General features: G+C 32.1%; 2 protein-coding genes across 5 annotated transcripts in view; one reads left to right on the top strand and one right to left on the bottom strand.

The window, feature by feature from the left end:
* LOC124365055 (protein timeless-like) overlaps window positions 1–5,547 on the bottom strand; it is a 98,883-nt gene extending 93,336 nt beyond the window's left edge. For 2 of the 3 annotated variants that reach the window (XM_046820970.1, XM_046820971.1), the window contains exon 1: window positions 5,287–5,547. The gene's annotated coding sequence lies outside the window, so the exon portion shown is untranslated. The remainder of the gene's footprint in view (window positions 1–5,286) is intronic. The other variant, XM_046820972.1, reaches the window with a different exon arrangement.
* Window positions 5,548–7,265: 1,718 nt separating this feature from the next.
* On the top strand, window positions 7,266–20,325 carry LOC124365054. 2 transcript variants are annotated; one of them, XM_046820967.1, is made up of 5 exons: window positions 7,266–7,676; window positions 12,773–12,985; window positions 14,193–14,335; window positions 15,653–15,877; window positions 18,004–20,315. In XM_046820967.1, the coding sequence occupies exons 1-5, from the start codon at window positions 7,440–7,442 to the stop codon at window positions 18,032–18,034; spliced, it is 849 nt and encodes a 282-aa protein (XP_046676923.1). In that variant the 5' UTR covers window positions 7,266–7,439; the 3' UTR covers window positions 18,035–20,315. The 2 variants fall into 2 exon arrangements, with proteins under 2 accessions (XP_046676923.1, XP_046676925.1); XM_046820969.1 differs by lacking the exon at window positions 7,266–7,676 and having other exon boundaries at window positions 12,795–12,929; window positions 18,004–20,325.
* The last annotated feature ends 112 nt before the right edge of the window (window positions 20,326–20,437 follow it).

The following is a 20,437-nucleotide window of genomic DNA, read 5'->3' as shown; positions in this document are numbered from 1 at the left end:
CAGGAGTATAAAAATCTGGAACATTTTAATGGTATAAGGAATTATTATAGGCTCTTTTACATCAGGAAACAAACTTGAAACAAGCTTGCATTTTTTAGGGATGTCTGTCGGATTTTCGATCCGTGGTTGTTTTTTCCCATTCCTAAATGAAACTTTATGACACGACTAAGATGTTTGAACATAACGATAAAATTAACCCAACACGCAGCATTCGTCACGCTAAGTAAACACGCAGCGCAATTTTGACGCAAATAAAGACGCCACTAAAACTGGATGCCACTTCATGGCACGAGTAAGGTTTGTTTCCGCTAACGATAACGGGCCAGACTTCACGCTAAGTACTTAGTACAAACGCGGTACAATTTTACTATAAATTTATAGCTTGACCAGCTTGATGACACATTAGACGCGATTTGGTGAACCGAAGATACTGTGATAATGGTGTATACTACTAAAGAGCCGTTCAAGTACAGGACGGGAAACAGATAATTTTATTATAACTTTGTTGGGTAGGCTGTGCTATGCTGCGTGAACTTTTCATGTCTAAGGCATGTGCTAAAACACGGTATGAACAAATCACACAGTTTGGTTTCCCTTTCAGCCCTAATTAGGTTCTGTTTCCAGTTAGACTAATGTTTAAAAACTTGATCTTAAGTAGAGATAGATGAGAAAGAAGGCCCAAAAGATTAAGAAGAAACCAGGAATCTTTTGAAAGTAATGTATAGTTGATCTAACGGATGCAATGGTGTCAATTCTGTTGAATATTTATAATTTGATATATTTGTAACAACTTAGTTCGTGAAACTACGGCCATTTAATTGACCTAATTATTGTATACTTAACAAAACTTCACCGTTTATTCATTAACGTCAAATCGAACCGTTACGCTTCTAAATTCGCGTCTTATCCAGCCGAGTCTACAATTAGTGTTTTAATATCAAATTAAGGTTTATTTAAATAGCATCATATCGGCATAAGTGTTCAGTTATCGTTACGTCAGGTCGCGTTCGAAATGACCTTAAAACGGTCGCGTATTCAGTTCTCATACATAATAATTTAGAATTCACCTGGAAGAAAAAATAATATCCTTTGTTAATGAACTATTCGAATATACTTGGCATTAACTGCCATTAGAATTGTGAAATAAATAAATAAATACGTCGACCCACGCCTTTAGTGCGTACACGTAGTTTGGCGCATTTTAACCTTTCTTTACCTAAGCATAATTATGTAATAAACAATAAAAAAAAACTTCTAAAATGATGTTAAAATGCTTGTGAACTAATACGGGTTAGATTTAAATCCAAGATTTGCAGTTACAAGGAAGATCAAAGCTTAGCACATATTTTTACATTTCATATTATTCTATATGTCATATAAAAACATTTCCACAAACCCCTGAATAACAATTTTCAAAATGTGGAAGTAGCACATACAGTGTTTGCATCTGAGAAGTTTGTCTTGGCATAATAGAGAAATTCTTCCCTAAAAATCAGACATGCCTTCAGACCCAAATGAAATAGAAGATGTAGTCCTTGCTGCCACAAATTTGACTTTCATTCATTTAAAAATCACATATGAATGAAAATAATACTCGTATTAATAAAATGTACTCAAATTATCTTAAATGCCTAAATTGACTCATACAGAAAGTAAACATGCAAAATTTTAGAACACAAGATGTTTGTAAGGCAAAGGATAGCACACATATATATTTTTATATGGTTTATCATAATTATATGAAAATTTATAAAAAATGCACCTTAACACATTGACTACCACAGACACCTTACAGTGCAGAATTAGAGTGAGAGTATTCCAGATCACTGAGTAAAAATCAGCAGTAAAGGTGTTAATTTTCTTTTAATATATTCACACACTCAACAAAGCAGAAAAATTCAAAACTATTGGACAAGATATTTATACTGCCTTGGAATGGCACATTTTGTCACAAATTTTATTTGTCGAAGCATAACCATATAATAAATCATCTAAAGGGTGAGCCATGGACGAAGTAACTAAAGGGTCTATGAAGCATAAAATAGGGAATCATTTTTTTTAATTGCATATAAAATGTGTGGGAAAGCTCTTGTAATACAAAGATTTTAAAAGTCTTCAAATTGGTTTATTCATTCTGCCACATACTCATGGGACACCAATTGGGTCTTGCTACACATTCCATTGGTTGAGCATTAGCAAAGCCTTCCGCTCGGGGATCCCAGAAACATTCCACTTCTGTCTGTACGATATTTCAAAAACTAATTGAGGTACAGACTTGATATTTTACATAAAGCTTCATTGCTAAGTAGGCAACATCGGGTTCGATGATAGTAGCATGTCTCTCCATGGAATTTGGCTGAGTATTACGAAGTCTAACTTTCTCGAGTATATCAAAAACAGATTGAGCTGTAGACTTGGAATATTGCATATTTTGTCTACACTCAGTATACTGGTTACATTCTTTCCTGTCTGTGAGTCAGGACATCTCAAAAACAAAAAGTACTATGAACATTAAATTTTGTATGAAGCTTAATTTTTACATAGAGAAACTCGAGTTTAATTATGGTGCATATCTGTCCATACAGTTTGGCTTAGCGTTATGGAACCTTATCACTTAGTTGGGTATCTCGAGAACGAATTGAGCTATAAAATTGGAATGTTAGAAGAAACTTCATTTCTACAGAGACAAGATTGAGTTTGATGATGTTGTATGTTCCTCTGTGGGGACTTCCTGAGCGTTAGTAATGCCTTTCCTCAGAACATCTCTAGAACAGGTTGAATTACAGATTGGAAATGTTCAACATTCACTTCTGCACAGGCAAGATCAAGTTCTATGATGATGCATACATAGCCTAGGCACTAGTGAAGTCCATTATGCAGAGAAATATCTAGATATCTAATTGAATTATAGGCTACACTTAAAATGTGGATGCAAAGTAATTTTTTACACAGAAAAATTGAGTTTGATCGTTGTGCATGTCTCTTAAGGATTTGGCTGTGTTAAGTCTTTCACTGAGGGGATATCTTGGGAACAAATTAACCTATGGGCTTGAAGTTAGGGTGAAACTTTTTTTCTACATACGCAAGATCGATGTACATATGCTGGCGTATACTAGTCAATTGCTTTTAAACAGTCGGGGAGGGCTTTGGGGGATAGCATTCTTCCTACCAACTTTTAATAATTTTTTAGCAGGAATTAGATCAAGGCAGCTTTTTGGGCAATGGAACTAACCATCCCACCAGGATGTCATAGAGATAACTTCACCTGCAGCCTTGAAACTTAGGGATACCTGTTATGTAACACACTGTCTGGCATACTCCTACCTCATTTCAAAATATGAAGCTGCAGTATAACAAGAGGTCACCACGACAATTGAATCATTCAGTCATTCCATTTCAAATCAACCAATGAAAAAGTAATTTTGGACCTTGCTCTTTCAAGTTTTGTGATTTTTATTCAGGGAAGTTGTAACTACCAAGAAAAGTTACAACGCAAAACTTTACTTGTTTCTGACTTTTGATTTTTGAGTGACAGCTTTTAAAAATAAAAAAAGGAGTTTTTGGTAATGTCTCAGTATTTTCTAAACAGCGTAGCTAAAAAAACGATTAACTTTATAGAGCTCAAATTTGTGGTATTTTTTCAATTTGAAATGCTTTTTAATTTGATATATCACATGGCTATGTTTTGCATATTTTGAATCCTCCCAAAAACGGTTTTTGAAAAACCCAAAATAAGTACACTTAATTTTTTAAACTTATATGTTATTTACACTATTATTACACTACATACATACAAAATTTAACAATAAAATATTGAAGGGTACGTATTTTGGGTTGTCAAAAACTGTTTTTGAGGCGATTAAAAAAATTCAAAATATACAAAACATTTAATCATGTGGATATATCAAATTATAAAGTATTTCAGATGAAAAAGAATGCCACAAATTTCAGCTCTTTAGCATTAATAGTTTTGTTAGTTGTGTTGTTTAGAAAATACATAAACATGACCAAAAACTGCCTTTTTGTGGGTTTTTAAAAATTTGTAACTCATAAACCAAAAGGCAGAAAAATGTAAAATTTTGCATTTTAACTACTCTTGGTAGGTACGACTTCCATACAAAAATCATTAAAATCTAAGAAGCCAAGGTCCAGACCATTGGTTGATTTGACATGGTATGACCCCATTGATATTTCTGATTAGCCTGTCTAAACTAACAAAAACGTAAAAACCAAAATGTGAAACCAAATCACGTTATAGGTATTTCTATTTATTATAGTATAGTTAAAAAATTAATAATTTAATGATTAATTAAAAACTATCTAATGTGTATTTATTAAACGTAAAAAACAAGGCAGTGCAAAACTTCCGTCTAACTATTTTGAAGGATTAAACATGTATGATAGATTGAGACTCAAATAATGACATTTTATTTATGGTTATATTTTATTTGACATTTTAGGTATTTCTAATCTATACAGTAATTTAGTTAACTCATTTGATTGTTGTGGTGGTTGTTTATTATACTGCAACCAAATATGAACAATAATAAGTTATATAGACAATGTTGGTGAAATTTAGACAATGGGAATAAAATATCAAACTGATTTAAAATTTGTTAAATAAATAAGATTAAAAGGCAGTCCTTTATGTTGCAAGTTGTGCCTAAATATTCCTTAGTAAGATAATGCCTCAACGTTTTTCGTAAGGGTTTTTAGAGGTCTCTTCAAGAAAAATTATAGAATTACTGAATTGACTCTACTTATAATAACTTCATTGCTCCTGATAAAAAAGTAAATTACAGGTTACAACATGAACATATTAGGCACTTTTGACTATTTAATTTATATATATTATATATATATATATAATATATATATATATATATAATATATATATATATATATATATATATATATATATATATAATATATATATATATATAATTATGTAATACAAAGTTAACAGTAGGATAGCTATGCCAACTTTACTTTTGCCAAGTTTTAAGCCAAAAGTGTGTTCTATTAAAGAAATTTACACTTTTAAAGTAGACCGCCAAACCTACCAATTTAGAAAAACATTACTCAGCAAAAAGCCAATAAAACTATGAAATAAAATAAATGGAATGTAGGTCTAGACCTACTCTAATAATAGGTATAGATAGTAATTTTATACCTAATTAATTTTAAGAATGGTTTACAACAAGAAACGCTGCGTTTACGCTTTGTTATCAATACATGTTTTAACCTATTTAAATTAAATTTATACATTTAACACTTTCCTCTTACCTAATCAATAGATCTTCCTGAGATATTAATTGAAAAATCCTTTTCTTTTTCCGTCTCATGGGCAGGTCACATTAAATGTTTATTGTACAGAACTTATTCACAATGTAAACTTAGTGAACATATTAAAAAAACAAACGGATATACAACACCTTTATCATTAACAGTAACAATCAGGTGTGTCGGTAATCCAACACCAAACAGAACGATTTTGACACTTCTTAGCAGACAATCTACTCGAACTGAAGAGTCACGTGTAACAACAACGTGACTTTCCAAGCCGCCAGCTGGTCTTGAGTGTCATTATCAGACAGCCAATCGCGCGCGATTTAAAAAGCTATGACTTTTTCCACCTATTGAACAAGACGTTCACAATCATAAAGAAAGGCCATCCAGAATTACTTCCCATTTAAATTCAGTGCTGTAATAATTTACACATTCGAGAAATCATATTTATCAATCTCATAAATACCAAAATAGTTTCATAGTGATGTTTCTTTTCCAACTAATTTTTTACATGGCTAACAACTTGAATACTAAGTGGAGGATATCCTAGCAACCTTTTAAAGTGTAAAAGATGCTCCAGAATTTGACGAAAAAAACTTTAACCACCATAAATTATTCACAAAAATGTATAGACAATATTAAAACAGATATTAACACAATATTAAAACACAGATTAAAAATAGATCTAAAGTACCTATATTGACTAATAAATAGCATGTATTTTGTGAAAAGTAAGGTAGGTACATATTACGTGTGAAACTTAACAAATTATTTTTTTAAGATGAATCTGAGGAAAGTTTTTGATAAAATATGTTACACCAATGAGCTATTTATTTGTAACATCTTAATTTTATTGTTTGTGGTGATTAGGCCTATTTACAAAATGACAGTTAATAAAGTGTCCTTTCATTGTAATTTGTGTATTTATTTTATTTCTTTGAAATACTCTAACCCATTCATTTTAATAATATAAAATACTAGCATGATATTATCTTATTATTAGAAATATTTAAGTCACTGATAACATATTTTTCTTGAAAAATTACAATGTGACAGTTATTGTGCCTTTTGTTTTGTCCCAGAGTAGGAGAAAGTATTGTGACGGTTTAAACAATTTATTTTTGGTTTTAAATGGATGTATCTGTATTTTGAGACCACATAAGTAAAAATGTTGTCTTGAAAAAATCCATACTCCATGTGTTTTGACTACTCGATACTATGCCATACTGACTACTCGATGTTTTGGATACCTCCCTCCCCCCACCCAAGAGGAGGTTTCTGTGTGCACCACTGAAGGTGTAATGCACTATGAAGTTTTAAGAAGAGACAGGTCAAAATTTACTTGTTTATAGCCGCCCACATTAGATGTTATAACTTTATTAATTTTGGAGTAAAAACTACTTTACCTTTTTATTTCTTTCATAAAAATAAATTTTTAACTAATGAGCAACCTATTTTATTATGCATCCTTTAACCCATAAAATTAAATGTTTTTGTAATGAAATTTGACTTACGTTCAATTATTTTCTTTTTTTATTATTGTGCTCCAATATATGCACAGTTAAAAATTCCTCATACAATAGATAATGTTATAGTTCTACCCACAGATATTATGGCACATAAATTAAAAAATTCTCTGCACTATTATCAAAGGTCTTAATTAAAATAAATTTTTTTTCTAAATGTTATATTTTTATTCTTACTGCAAACTATTTTTTAACGTGGATAAGTTTGATTATTAAAGAATGTGACTATGAAGAAAATAACTAATAAAGTACCGGTAATATAAACAATGCAAATGACAATACTTAAGGTATAAATTAGATTAATGTGCTTCCAAAGTGCATCTTAATCTAAGTGTCAGGTATGAAATCCCACAATTATTATTAATAGCAAACTCGCTTTACTCCAACTCTCACAATACCTTTTCTTAACAGCTGTTTACAAGCAATTAGTAAAACAAACACCCTGTGTAACAAATACCATGTGTTTACTTTAGTTGTTATTTTTATCTTTTTCCGGAAAATTACTGAGATATTCGTTTAGAAATAAACAATAAAAGCATTGTTTCGATTTGTGGAAAACAATTAAATTCAAAACTATTGTGCTTCAGTAAATGATCAATAAGATTAAAATCAGGATTGACTGCAATGATTAAAACAAGTTACAACCAAGAGTTTCAGTGGTGTAAACCCACAGGTTGGGGTATAAAGAAGTGGGGCAGAGAAAGAAATCTCGAAGAAGAAAAAAGAAAAAATCCAGAACCTGTTTATCGAAGCAATGAAACATTGGCTCAATTATCTAAAGAGAGAGTATTGCCCTTTGATAATTTGCTGGTTCCAAAACCTATTATTCAATCACATCCTCAATCACCTTATCCAAATTTGGTGGGTTAACTTATTACCTATACCGTATTTGTTTTTAAATAGTAACATGAGCATTAAGTATTTTTTGTAACAAAATGATATTGTGTAAATCTGTTATGCCAGTTAAATAACAGTATTGTCAAATCCAAACTATAACTGGATATTAGAGTGCCCACACTGTTGTCCATAATATTTTTGTGATTTATCATTATCGTGAGAAAATTATTTATTTTTATTATTACTGGTAAATTAATTTCCTTGCCACAATATTACAGTAAGATCTAAATAAAACAGTATGTAAGAAATTTAGTTAAATCATGTTATAGTTAGATTGTATTATTTGCCCCTTAAAAATATTTTTCCACAAGGTTATGGAATTTTAGTGTAGAATTTTGATCTGTCATGTGGTAGTTACCAGTATGTAGGCAAATTTAGTTAAATTATGTTATAGTTAGATTGTATTATTTACCCCTTAAAAATATGTCTCCACAAAGTTATGGAATTTTAGTTTAGAATTTTGATCTGTCATAATCATAATCATAATTTTTATTGCCATTGATCACATTTTACATATAATGAAATAGGCATAGTCATGTATTAATAATAATAGACATAATATATAAAATATGTTTAAAATTAGACACGTAAAATTTACAGTACAATTTTACAATTGCGGTTTTACAATGTATGAGTTTAATTACTACTCTGGCACTAGTTATTCAGAATTAAAATTCTACATCCACATCATGATTTAGAAAATCCTCTAGATTATAAAATGGATTTTGTTGTAACCAATGCAATACCTTACTCTTAAACACCCCAGTTGAGGCAGTCCAAGCTGTTAAATTAAGTTTATTAAAGAAAACAATGCTGTTCACCATGTGAGATGAACCTGTTTTGGCCAGCCTGTACTTGGGTATATCAAGCTTATCACGATTTCTAGTATTATACGAATACAAATCTTGTCTAAGTGTGAACGAGCGCAGATTAGTTTTTACATGTAATAATAGATGGAAGATGTATAGGTTTATAATTGTGAGAATTTTTAAACTAATAAAAAGTGGTTTACAATGTTCTAAGAATTCAGCTCTACAGATTGTTCGTAAAACCCTCTTTTGTATTATCAAAATATCTTTAACGTGAGAAGAATGCGGTATCTTTAACGTCATGCGGTAGTTACTATCTTTAGTGATGTTTTTCACCGTTGACACTACGGGAGGTAGCAGTAAATGTGCTTTAGTATCAACCTGACACAAACTAAAGTTGATTTAGGTTTCATATTCAATTAAATTAACCTTTATTTACATTACACTGTCAATACTTATCACCTCTGAGTACATAAAACACATAGAAAACGTCTAGGTTACAGAACCATATAACATAACTTAACCCTTCTCATTGGTTAAAAGACAAGTTATAAATTTAACATAATTCTTAATCAGAATTAAAATAGAAATTTTCTGTTTTGAGTCAAATTTATTTGTACGTTCTTAGTTTTTTCACACCTTACTATAAATATACTATCAATTTTCCTGTCTATTTATCAATCATAGCCAATTTCAAATTCATTAAAAACTGTATTCCAGGATTTATGAACACGATTCCTTGAACCTAGATATCAACTAACCATGTATAAGTTTTAAAATGGTTGCACAAAGGTTGGTTTTTACTAGACTTCTTTTTTTATGATTTTAGTAGTTACTTATAACTATCCCCAATTAATAAATACACAAAATTCTTCTAAAATTATGGTTTTCAGGATGATTATAAGTAAATTTTTATACTTAAAAATGAACATTTCTTTGTTGGTATGCCTCTATTTTCTTATTTTGTACCCATTCCCAAAATTGATTCTTCTTAAAGTAAAATTCTCCTTTGATCCAAAACCAATCCTCGTTCTTGCAGAGATCAACAAAATCCTCAGATATTTACAGTTCTGAGCACGCTGGAGTCTATTTGAAAGCTCCACAGTCATGTCATTAATGACTATGTCACAGTAGTTGAAGTAAGGCAGTACGAGGGTCTTTATCAGCATTATTTTTAACTTTCTGGGGTAGATATGAAGCCAGCCGCTTGAGGCTGTAAACACCGGCAAAGACCCTTTTACATGTCAAAGAAGCCTGTTCAGTCCACCATATATGATTATAAGTAAATTTTTATACTTAAAAATGAACATTTATTTTGTTGGTATGCCTCTATTTTCTTATTTTGTACCCATTCCAAAATTGATTCTTCTTAAAGTAAAATTCGTCCTTTGATCCAATACCAATCCTCGTTCTTGCAGAGATTCAACAAAATCCTCAGATATTTACAGGTTGTGTCAATTATGAAATGAAATGAAAAATGACTTTATTAGAGGCGAAGTTAGGACTATAAAGTCCTCTCTACCACTTAACCTCATACAAATTAAACTTAACATATTATGAATACATTTATAACTAAAACTTAGTCTATTACGTATTAAATGAGTCTTAAAATCAAAACAATCATCAATAATTAATGCAACTATATACAAATTTACGGGTATGTTGACGGGTAAAGCATTCCACAATCGGCAGGCAGAAACTGTAAAACGATTTGCTAAAGGTAGTTGTTCAATGAATTGGGATAGATAATAAGGATGTACCCCCCTCCTTGTACTTAGTTCACTTATTTCAGACATAAATCGAAAGTTGTTTGAAAGATAACTAGGACAATTTGTATTTAACAGAGTGTGCAACAGCATGAGTGAGTGATAGTCTCGAAGGTCCTTGTAATTGTAAGATAGATAATTGATTGAAGTATGGCATTACGTGATCATCACGTCTGAGATTGAAATGAACCTAATGCAAAAGTTCTGAGCACGCTGGAGTCTATTTGAAAGCTCCACAGTCATGTCGTTAATGACTATGTCACAGTAGTTGAAGTGAGGCAGTACAAGAGTCTTTATCAGCATTATTTTTAACTTTTCTGGGGTAGATATGAAGCCAGCCGCTTGAGGCTGTGAACACGGCAAAGACCCTATTAAAAGTCAAAGAAGCCTGTTCAGTCCATCTTAAGTGTTTGTCAATAATAAGTCCTAGATTTTTAACTTTCTCAGAGTATTCTAGCTCTTGATCATTTAGTTTTAATTTGGGAGCCGTAGTAAAGTCAATTTTACGAACAAGCTTTGAATGACCTATCATAATACACTGAGTTTTGTCTACGTTTAATTTTAGTCCATGTTTCCAAGTCCAGTGAGTAACAGCGTCAATATCGGAATTCATGAGAGTCACACAAGTTTGCAGTTTCTGTTAAGGAAAAAGTGGCGGTATATTTGTAAGCCATCTGCATATAAGTGAAAATTGGAATGGGTAATTTGAGTAGTAATGTCATCGATGTTACAGTGAAAATAGAAGTGGCCCAAGAACTGAACCCAGTGGAACTCCACGAGTGACTGGTCTCCATCTCGACTGCTTCTCACCTGATCTGACACACTGGCGCCGTCCCAAAAGGTAAGACTCAACCCACTTGACACTACCATCAGAGAAACCATCCTTCCTAAGTTTGATGAGGAGAAGGGGATAATAAACACAGTCAAAAAGCCTTTGAAAAGTCGAAAAGGGTTAAAATGGTTACCTGACTCTTATCAATTCCAAGGCGTATATCATCAACTATTTTTAGAAGTGCAGTAGTAGTGCTGTGGTTGGAGCGAAAACCAGATTGAAAATTTGATAAATGTTATTACTTTCTAGATATATATTGAAAAACTGCTGATGAACAATCCGCTCCAAACACTTTGATAAAGCAGGGAGTATACTTATTGGCCTGAATTGTGAAGGATTCAGTGGAGAGGAACACTTCTGAAGTGGGCGAACTAAAGCAGACTTCCATGTCAGTGGGAACATTGAAGTAGCCAGAGATTCATTGAAGATAGCAGTGATAGTTGAAAGAGTGACTGGAAGAGTGTCTTTTTATTAATCTTATAGGAATGCCATCGGCCCCAACTGCGTGCTGGACATCCTTATAATAGCCTTTAACACTTCTGTCTCTGTCACTGGAGTGAAAGAGAACTGAAATCCAGGTTTATCAAAAGTAGCTTCTTTGAGCTCGGAGACATACTCTTGAGCCCCAGACTGATCAACAGGAATCTTAACAAAGAAGTTGTTGATATCATCGAGATTAAGGGAAACCGGGGGAATAAGTGTTTTAGGCTTGCCAACTCCAAAGATCTTTTAGTTTCGACCACAACATTCTGCTAGATTGTTTTTTTAGACAGGGAAGAGTAGTAAAACCTGATCTTGGCATTTCTAATTTGTTGTTGCACATTGTTCCTTAATTTTTTATATGCAGCCCAGTCATCACGTAACTTGGACCGCTTAGCCTTAAGGAAAGCTCTATCTCTTTGCTTCTGGAGGTGTCGAATAAATTCTGAGATCCATGGAGCAGGCTGTTTGGTTACTCTTTTTGAAACAAATGGAGCATGTTTATCAAGAAGACCATTCATTAATTAATTAAATTTTGATACCAATAGTGTCCACATTATCAGCCGATGTGTGAATTATAATGATATGTATAAAAAAATCTAGAGCTAAAAAGATTGTCTTACATGTGAAAGGGAATGTTAATACTCACTCACATAATATCTCTTTGATCCTGCTGCATAGAGGCAATATAATTTACTATTAATATAATTTTATTAATAAAATAGTGTGTTACCATTAAGAATGCCCACTGCAAGGAAGAAATCAACACAGCTGATTTGCCTCCCTCAATAGTACAGATTCATTAAAATCAAGGGTTATAGGAAATCTTGTATATATAGCCAGGTATAGAGGAGTATGTTGCTATCATAATTGCTTCATACCTTCTAATTTATCTCCTATTTGCTAGATTAGGTTGTCTACATTTAACTCCAAATTTATTCTGGAAGTTTCAATGAACTACAATAATTTAAACAGAGGAAAAAAATTAATGATTGATAAATTACATTTGTGAAATGACAATGGTTGCTACATTTTCAATTTTTTAAGGATGCATAAAAAAAGATGCTAATCAAATCATTCTTTATTCAATACGTGTACATTGGTATACAATAAAGACAAATGAAATCAATCAAACTTACTACTAATAAAACTATTGAAACGTTCTCTTTACAGGAATTGCCAAAAGATGATGGCAGTGCTCGGTTGACTCGTCCAAGAGTGTATAAAGCACCTGAGATTTCCCTTGATGATATCGAGGATCAAAGTATTAGAGAGAAAATATTAGACTATACATATTCAACGACTTGGGGACTGGCAAGCAAAGATGCTGGTAAGAGAATAACCAAACGTGAAATTCCAAATTCTACATGGGAACCACCTGATCATGTAAGATATTATAGTAGTTAATGGCCATGTTTTGGAGTTAGCTCTGTAATTTAAATGAAATGACAACTATTTATCGTTAAATGCTTCAGCAATATATTAAGACCTTACAAAGAAATTATATATAGGCAGACAATAATAGATGATAAATTTTTGTATAGTTCTGAACTTATTAGAGTCTAGTGATAATAAGTATAAGGCAGCATAGAAAATAAATAATAACATGAAAAATACAGGTAGTACTAGACTAATAAGTGGTATAACTGTGATAATTTCATTTATTTCTTTCTAAATTCTATGAAAAATATTAAACAAAACATAAGTATGTTTAACAAACTCCTAGCATTAAAGAACTTGTTCAGAAAAATCTCATCCCACCTATCTCTTTTACTTGGAAACATATAGTATATCTCCAAATCATATATTAAATGCTGGCAAGTGTTTGAGAAACTCCAATAGCTACTAAATTTGTTATAAAACAGGTGATAACAGCTTTAGCTGCACCATTTTTGAACTAGTTAAACCTTGATATAGAAATGTGTTCATAGACTTTTATAGACTAAATCAAACAATTAATAATCGCACATTAATCACATTAAAGGTTTACAACTCTTTAAGATCATTAAATATTGTTATAACAAATTTAAAGAAATGTTATTTCCGGTTTTTGTCAATCCATTTTATTCTTTAAGATAATTTTTTATTATGGAAATGGTGTTTTATTATGGCAATAATTTGTACATATAATGTATTTAGTTAAATAATTAGATTTTTAACTGATAATGTCATATATGTTTTATTTATTCAGACTATTTGCTAGGACTAAAAATAACTGTTAACTGCCGCTTGTTTGACTATGGAGAACTTTTTGTGGTTTGCTTTGCAGCATTGCATTCTGCTACCAAAGCCTTTTAAATTTTATGTACAACTCGACCTATGCTTGCATTTAAAGTTACCTCTGAGGGACATTCCCTGATATGATAAAAACCAAAAAGTCATTTGAAAATGTGGATTTTTAAAATATAATTTTTATAAACTTAAGTGGTATGTTATTATCTGTAATTGTTCACCAATTGAGAGATCGGTTCCAGACTTAATTGACACTTATAATAATATTAAGAAAGCAAACAATATTATAAACTAAGCATTTGGGTGGTATATTAATTTTGTTACCAATTATGAATTGTAAGCATATATAATTTTTGTTAAGGTAAGGTTCAGCAAAAAGGATAATTCTGTCAATGAAGACTGTGAAGAAGAGATATCAGATACAGTGCTTAATGACTGGGACAGGCTTCAGAGCAGAGCTGTGGGAGATTGTACTTTATCTTTCTGGCAGCGATTTAAAAATGAGTGAGTTTTAACTGTTTACTTTACTGTTTTTTGTTGTTACCAATTTCAGATGTTTTTTAAGTGAAGCATTGGAAATTCTTTTTGATTTCCATAATTGTTAATGTTATTAAGGGTTAAGATTATAAACCAGGATTATGTTAATTACAACTATTGAGTATTATAGTACAGGAGGTGAGTGTAGTTCACGATCGATGATGACTTATCTGAAGATAGGAGAAAACATACACTTAGGGCGCTACTATGAAACCCATTATGTAATTCCTTAATAATTTATTGATATCACTTAACCTCAATATTGAAAAATTATGGATCAATATATCAAACAAATTTAATTTTATTCCATTATACTAATATGAACAATTATTAACAAAATTCATCATCATGATGTACATATCAATCCAGAACACTTCGAAAGACTGGATGTACATTAATAGGGTTAAAAATTATAGTTTGAAAAACATCATCAGAGCTCTTAAAAAGATGTTTTTTAAATACACATTCTTTATTTAAGTTACCTATTTAGTGAGAATAGAGTTAAGCATATTCAAATCGTTACAAGCTCACAATGCTGTTGTTAGAAGTATACAGAGTGAGTTTTATGTCCTGGCACACCTGGATATAATTTAAACGGCCCGAGATATCTATGTGAAACCTTGACCCTACCTATTATAACATATTTTTTTAATTTTTCAAGTTGTTGAAAATTTTGCCTCCCTTTTCTAAAGGGGGGCAACTAAAAGTTTTCAAATACAAACCCCTATCATGTGACCCCTCATTTTAAAGAGAATAAAAAAAGAAATCCAATAATGCAAACTAGAGGTCTCTACGTTTATTTGAACAGATTTTATGACAGATTTTTTTTATTCATAAAATCTGTTTAAATAAACGTAGAGACCTCTAGTTTGCATTATTGTATTTCTTTTTTTATTCTCTTTAAAATGAGGGGTCACATGATAGGGGTTTGTATTTGAAAATTTTTAGTTGCCCCCTTTAGAAAAGGGGGGCAAAATTTTCAACAACTTGAAAAATTAAAAAAATATGTTATAATAGGTAGGGTCAAGGTTTCACATAGATATCTCGAGCCGTTTAAATTATATCCAGGTGTGCCAGGACATAAAACTCACTCTGTATATTGTGAGTTATGCTTTAAAGATTCCAGATTAATGTTAAACATTCAACAATATACAGCATATTGTAACAAACACAGCTCATTTAAAAACAAGTTTTAGAATACCATATCTACTTTAATTTTTCATAAAACGTAGTTAACTCTTATGCCTATAGATATGAAAATGTACTATTGTCCTGTTCCTATAGGACTCCAGTGAAATTGATAGATCAAGCTACTATGGATTTAAAGTCATCTCAGTTCTCAGACAAGATCTTGCAGCTAGACAGAGAGAACAGACTCCGCCGTTCTTACACTATGAGACTTCCTGGCTACACTGGCTTCTTGCCTGAAAATCCAATCGGGATGGAGTCAGAGGAACAGGAACGGGACATCTCAGATCCGATGATCACCACTAGTCAACTTGCTAACAGGTTCAAATTACTGATATATCAAATAATATACTTTACTTTTAACTGTTTTTTTCTTTTTGTTTTTTTGAATTATTGTAGTGTTAAAAATATAAAGATTTTAGAATTGCAAAATACATGTTGATATGGACATGACTGCCATCCAGAAAGCAACTTGTGTTTTGGAATTAAAAAGAATCCCAATATGAGGAATTACATTTTATGATGTGCATTTTAAAACAATATTCCTAACCATTGAGGATGGATTTAAGGGTCAACCACTATACCTTTGGTCAGCAGTTAATTTAAGTGAATTGTTTGCAGGCATTTAGTTAAATTATCATAAGAAGATAAAGCATAATAGATTTTACACTGCCTCTGCACCATAAGGCGTTTGCAGCAGTAAACGTGTTAACAGCTTCACTGCAGGTCTATACCGAGTGACATCAGAGTCTCACACTATCTCTGCACTATAAGGTGTTTGCCGCAGTAAACGTGTTAACAGCTTCACTGCAGGTCTATACCGAGTGACATCAGAGTCTCACACTATCTCTGCACTATAAGGTGTTTGCCGCAGTAAACGTGTTAACAGCTTCACTGCAGGTCTATACCGAGTGACATCAGAGTCTCACACTATCTCTGCACTATAAGGTGTTTGCCGCAGTAAACGTGTTAACAGCTTCACTGCAGGTCTATACCGAGTGACATCAGAGTCTCACACTATCTCTGCACTATAAGGTGTTTGCCGCAGTAAACGTGTTAACAGCTTCACTGCAGGTCTATACCGAGTGACATCAGAGTCTCACACTATCTCTGCACTATAAGGTGTTTGCCGCAGTAAACGTGTTAACAGCTTCACTGCAGGTCTATACCGAGTGACATCAGAGTCTCACACTATCTCTGCACTATAAGGTGTTTGCCGCAGTAAACGTGTTAACAGCTTCACTGCAGGTCTATACCGAGTGACATCAGAGTCTCACACTATCTCTGCACTATAAGGTGTTTGCCGCAGTAAACGTGTTAACACCTTCACTGCAGGTCTATACTGAGTGACATCAGAGTCTCACACTATCTCTGCACTATAAGGTGTTTGCCGCAGTAAACGTGTTAACAGCTTCACTGCAGGTCTATACCGAGTGACATCAGAGTCTCACACTATCTCTGCACTATAAGGTGTTTGCCGCAGTAAACGTGTTAACACCTTCACTGCAGGTCTATACTGAGTGACATCAGAGTCTCACACTATCTCTGCACTATAAGGTGTTTGCCGCAGTAAACGTGTTAACAGCTTCACTGCAGGTCTATACCGAGTGACATCAGAGTCTCACACTATCTCTGCACTATAAGGTGTTTGCCGCAGTAAACGTGTTAACACCTTCACTGCAGGTCTATACTGAGTGACATCAGAGTCTCACACTATCTCTGCACTATAAGGTGTTTGCCGCAGTAAACGTGTTAACACCTTCACTGCAGGTCTATACTGAGTGACATCAGAGTATCACACTACCTCTGCACCATAAGGCAACATCTGTCTCTCCTTAAACAGTTCTGTGTAAATATTTGGTATTTTCGCTACACTATTTTATTTATATTTGCTTCCTGCTTTTGAAGTTCATTTGTTGTTTCCCACCTTCTACTTGGTTTTCTAAAAGTTGTCTTATTGTTGCAGACAGTTTATTTTTGTGGATATTTTATGTTTCAATATTATTGTATTAGTTAGAATTTTGTTGCAAGAAATATATTTATCAACTCTACTTATTTTATCGATTGTTGTTTCTATTATTGCTTATAATAACTCAAATAATATAAATACTTTTTATTTAACATTTTCTCTAGTTATTATTATTATTGCTTATATTGTCTTTCATATTTGACTTTTAGAGTAGTTTTAACATTTTTATTTCATAAATATATCTAATGTTCTATATGAATGAGGACACACGTCACATCACTTCAATCTTTTTAAGTTTTTCTGTTTGCACTGATGTTGTACAGTTGGCACTTAAACAGCTTGTAAATAAATAGATATTTAGAAAAAGGAAAATCATGCTAATGTTTAAATTATCCAGCAGAGTTATATAGGCATTGTTCAACTTTCCTAACACCATTTTTGTGATACTACAGTAACTCTATCATTTTTAATGTTTCAGATGGAGTGACCTAAAGAAATATGGGAAATGAAGGAGAAAAAATCTTTGGAAATATTTATTCTTTTCATAAATTTACACACATTAATAATAATTAAACAATTCTTTGTACAAAAACATGGATAAAATATATTTAAGTAATAAGTCTTCTATACTTATCACAGCTTACATTTTCCTGTATTAAGAAATAATATTTGCAAGCTAAAAGCTTAAATGTTTTGTTTGAGCCTAGATTGCATTTCACAAAAGGTATAAGATAAAGACCACAATAAAGTTAAAAATTAACATATATTTGCACTTGTAATCTCAAACTATTTTGATTTTTGGAGAATGCAAAAATTTTATTACGTGACAAATTATTACAGCACTTAAATTACCCAAAAAAAGTTATTAAAAGCAGTTTATATGACGAGCTTAATATAGCTGTTGAGAAATAGAAGTTATCAATAAAGTAGTAACTTGTTAATGGCCTTGCATAGGGTGTCTGTACTTCATAAAACCAGACAGAACCCTGAGCATTTTACGGGAAGAGTTTAACAAGCAGCTTTCAGGAAGAGATTCTGAACCAGATGAATAGTTTTCAATTAGTTACTAAGATGGTTAAAATGGCAACAATGAGCGTGGCAGCTTTTTGGATAGGTGAGCAGTGAACGATCGTGCTCAAGCTAGCAGTCTGCCTACGACATACTATTAGTAGTTTGGGTGTCACATTCATGCAGTGTTAGCCCCATGTTTAATCTTATAGAATGTCTCTTAGTGCTAACTTCATAATTTGGTGAATCAAGAATTCTTTTAACTTTACATATTTATACATTTCACTTATGCTACAATGTAACCATACAGACTACATAGGAACCAAGACTATTTTCAAGTAATCTATTTTATTACATCTCTCTGTCCTGGAACAGAAAACCGGGAATATAAAAATGCCTGATTTAAATAATATTAACACTCTTCATGGTTGACCATATCTATTTATCAGACCAATGGTTGTTCAATAACTCATAACTAATTATGGCAGTTTAAGTGCATCCTGCAATAAAAATAACATTGGGGAATAAAAACTATTGATGTATAATAACTAACTGATTATACTGTCATAGAGTACAGAACATCTTACGTTTGCTCAACTCACTCCGCTTTAGCTGATCCGAGTGCTAAATAATTAGGAATTAATCTAACTAAGGTATTTATTGTAGTACTTCTGGAAGTACTATATGAATAGTTTTCCACAGGCTCCGCCACACAAGTTGCATTTTGAACTGGTTTAACAGAACTTTTCCGATCAGCAAAATAATGAAATGGCATTACACTACATTCACCTATTCCCAGTAGTTATTCTATGTCAATGCTGAAAATCGTTGTATAAAATAATTATGTTAGTAGACTATGTGATCATCATAGTAAATATCTCTCAAATAAAATGTTATACGAAGTTCATTAGATTGTACGCACTTAAAGTAGTAGCATGCAAAAAAGGCACAACACACAACGTATTCACTTATTTTCATAGTATATATGAAAATTATTTAGATAAACCATTACAAACACATTCATTTAAAAATAGATTTAAATTTATTTATCTTAAGATGCAATTACATCTATTCAATTCGTTAAAATTTCTTGACATTAAATTGACAAATTCGTTTTTAAACACCTCATAAATCGTAAAAGAACAGTATTTTAATAAAGAATCATTACTGTGTATTATGAAACAGAGTGTAGAAGAAAATGACACAAGACCATTATCCTTATAACATAGGCTAATACAGACAGATGCAAAGCTCAATCTGATATTTTTCTACCTCGCAACACTGGTGCTCCTAGTGGCAAAGAAAGCAAATGCTGCCCTAATAGTAATTATTAACGATTTCTGATTGGATTTTTTACTTGTTTGCTACTTCAGTTTGTATTTATTTTAGCATATTTTCAGTGAAAACCCAATTTTGAGCAAACCAGTGGCTATAAAAGTATATACGGTATTGTACTTTATAGTTTACCATCTTTTAAATTTATTGTTTTGAGCTATAGAAAAACTGCTCTTATACCAATAATTTTTGTATTTTAACAGGGTATGATATCCTTGAACACGTTCAGGGGGATGAAGACTAGGGTTTGCATTAGTACAATGTTTCCCTTACAACTTGTATGTTGGGCGTTGTCCGACATGTGATTTGCAATTCCAATTCTATGTCGGACAACATCCATAGTAGGAAAAAAGTGAAAAATGTCTTATTTTGCCAGGTGAAGTTAGTGCTAAGAAGCCCTCTCTAGCACTTAACCTTGAAATTGTATTAAAACTATTTTTACTTTATTATCAGCTGGTTTTCAATGTTTCCGATTCATGCTGTGGTAAAAAACTACAACACACACAAACACTCGAAAAATTGGAGAACGATTATTATCTGCTGGTTTTTGTTACTCTAGTCAGTTCCCT

Source organism: Homalodisca vitripennis, chromosome 6 (assembly GCF_021130785.1).
Source record: "Homalodisca vitripennis isolate AUS2020 chromosome 6, UT_GWSS_2.1, whole genome shotgun sequence".
In the NCBI taxonomy this organism is placed as follows: Eukaryota; Metazoa; Arthropoda; class Insecta; order Hemiptera; family Cicadellidae; genus Homalodisca; species Homalodisca vitripennis.
This window is presented reverse-complemented; position numbering and strand designations above follow the sequence as displayed.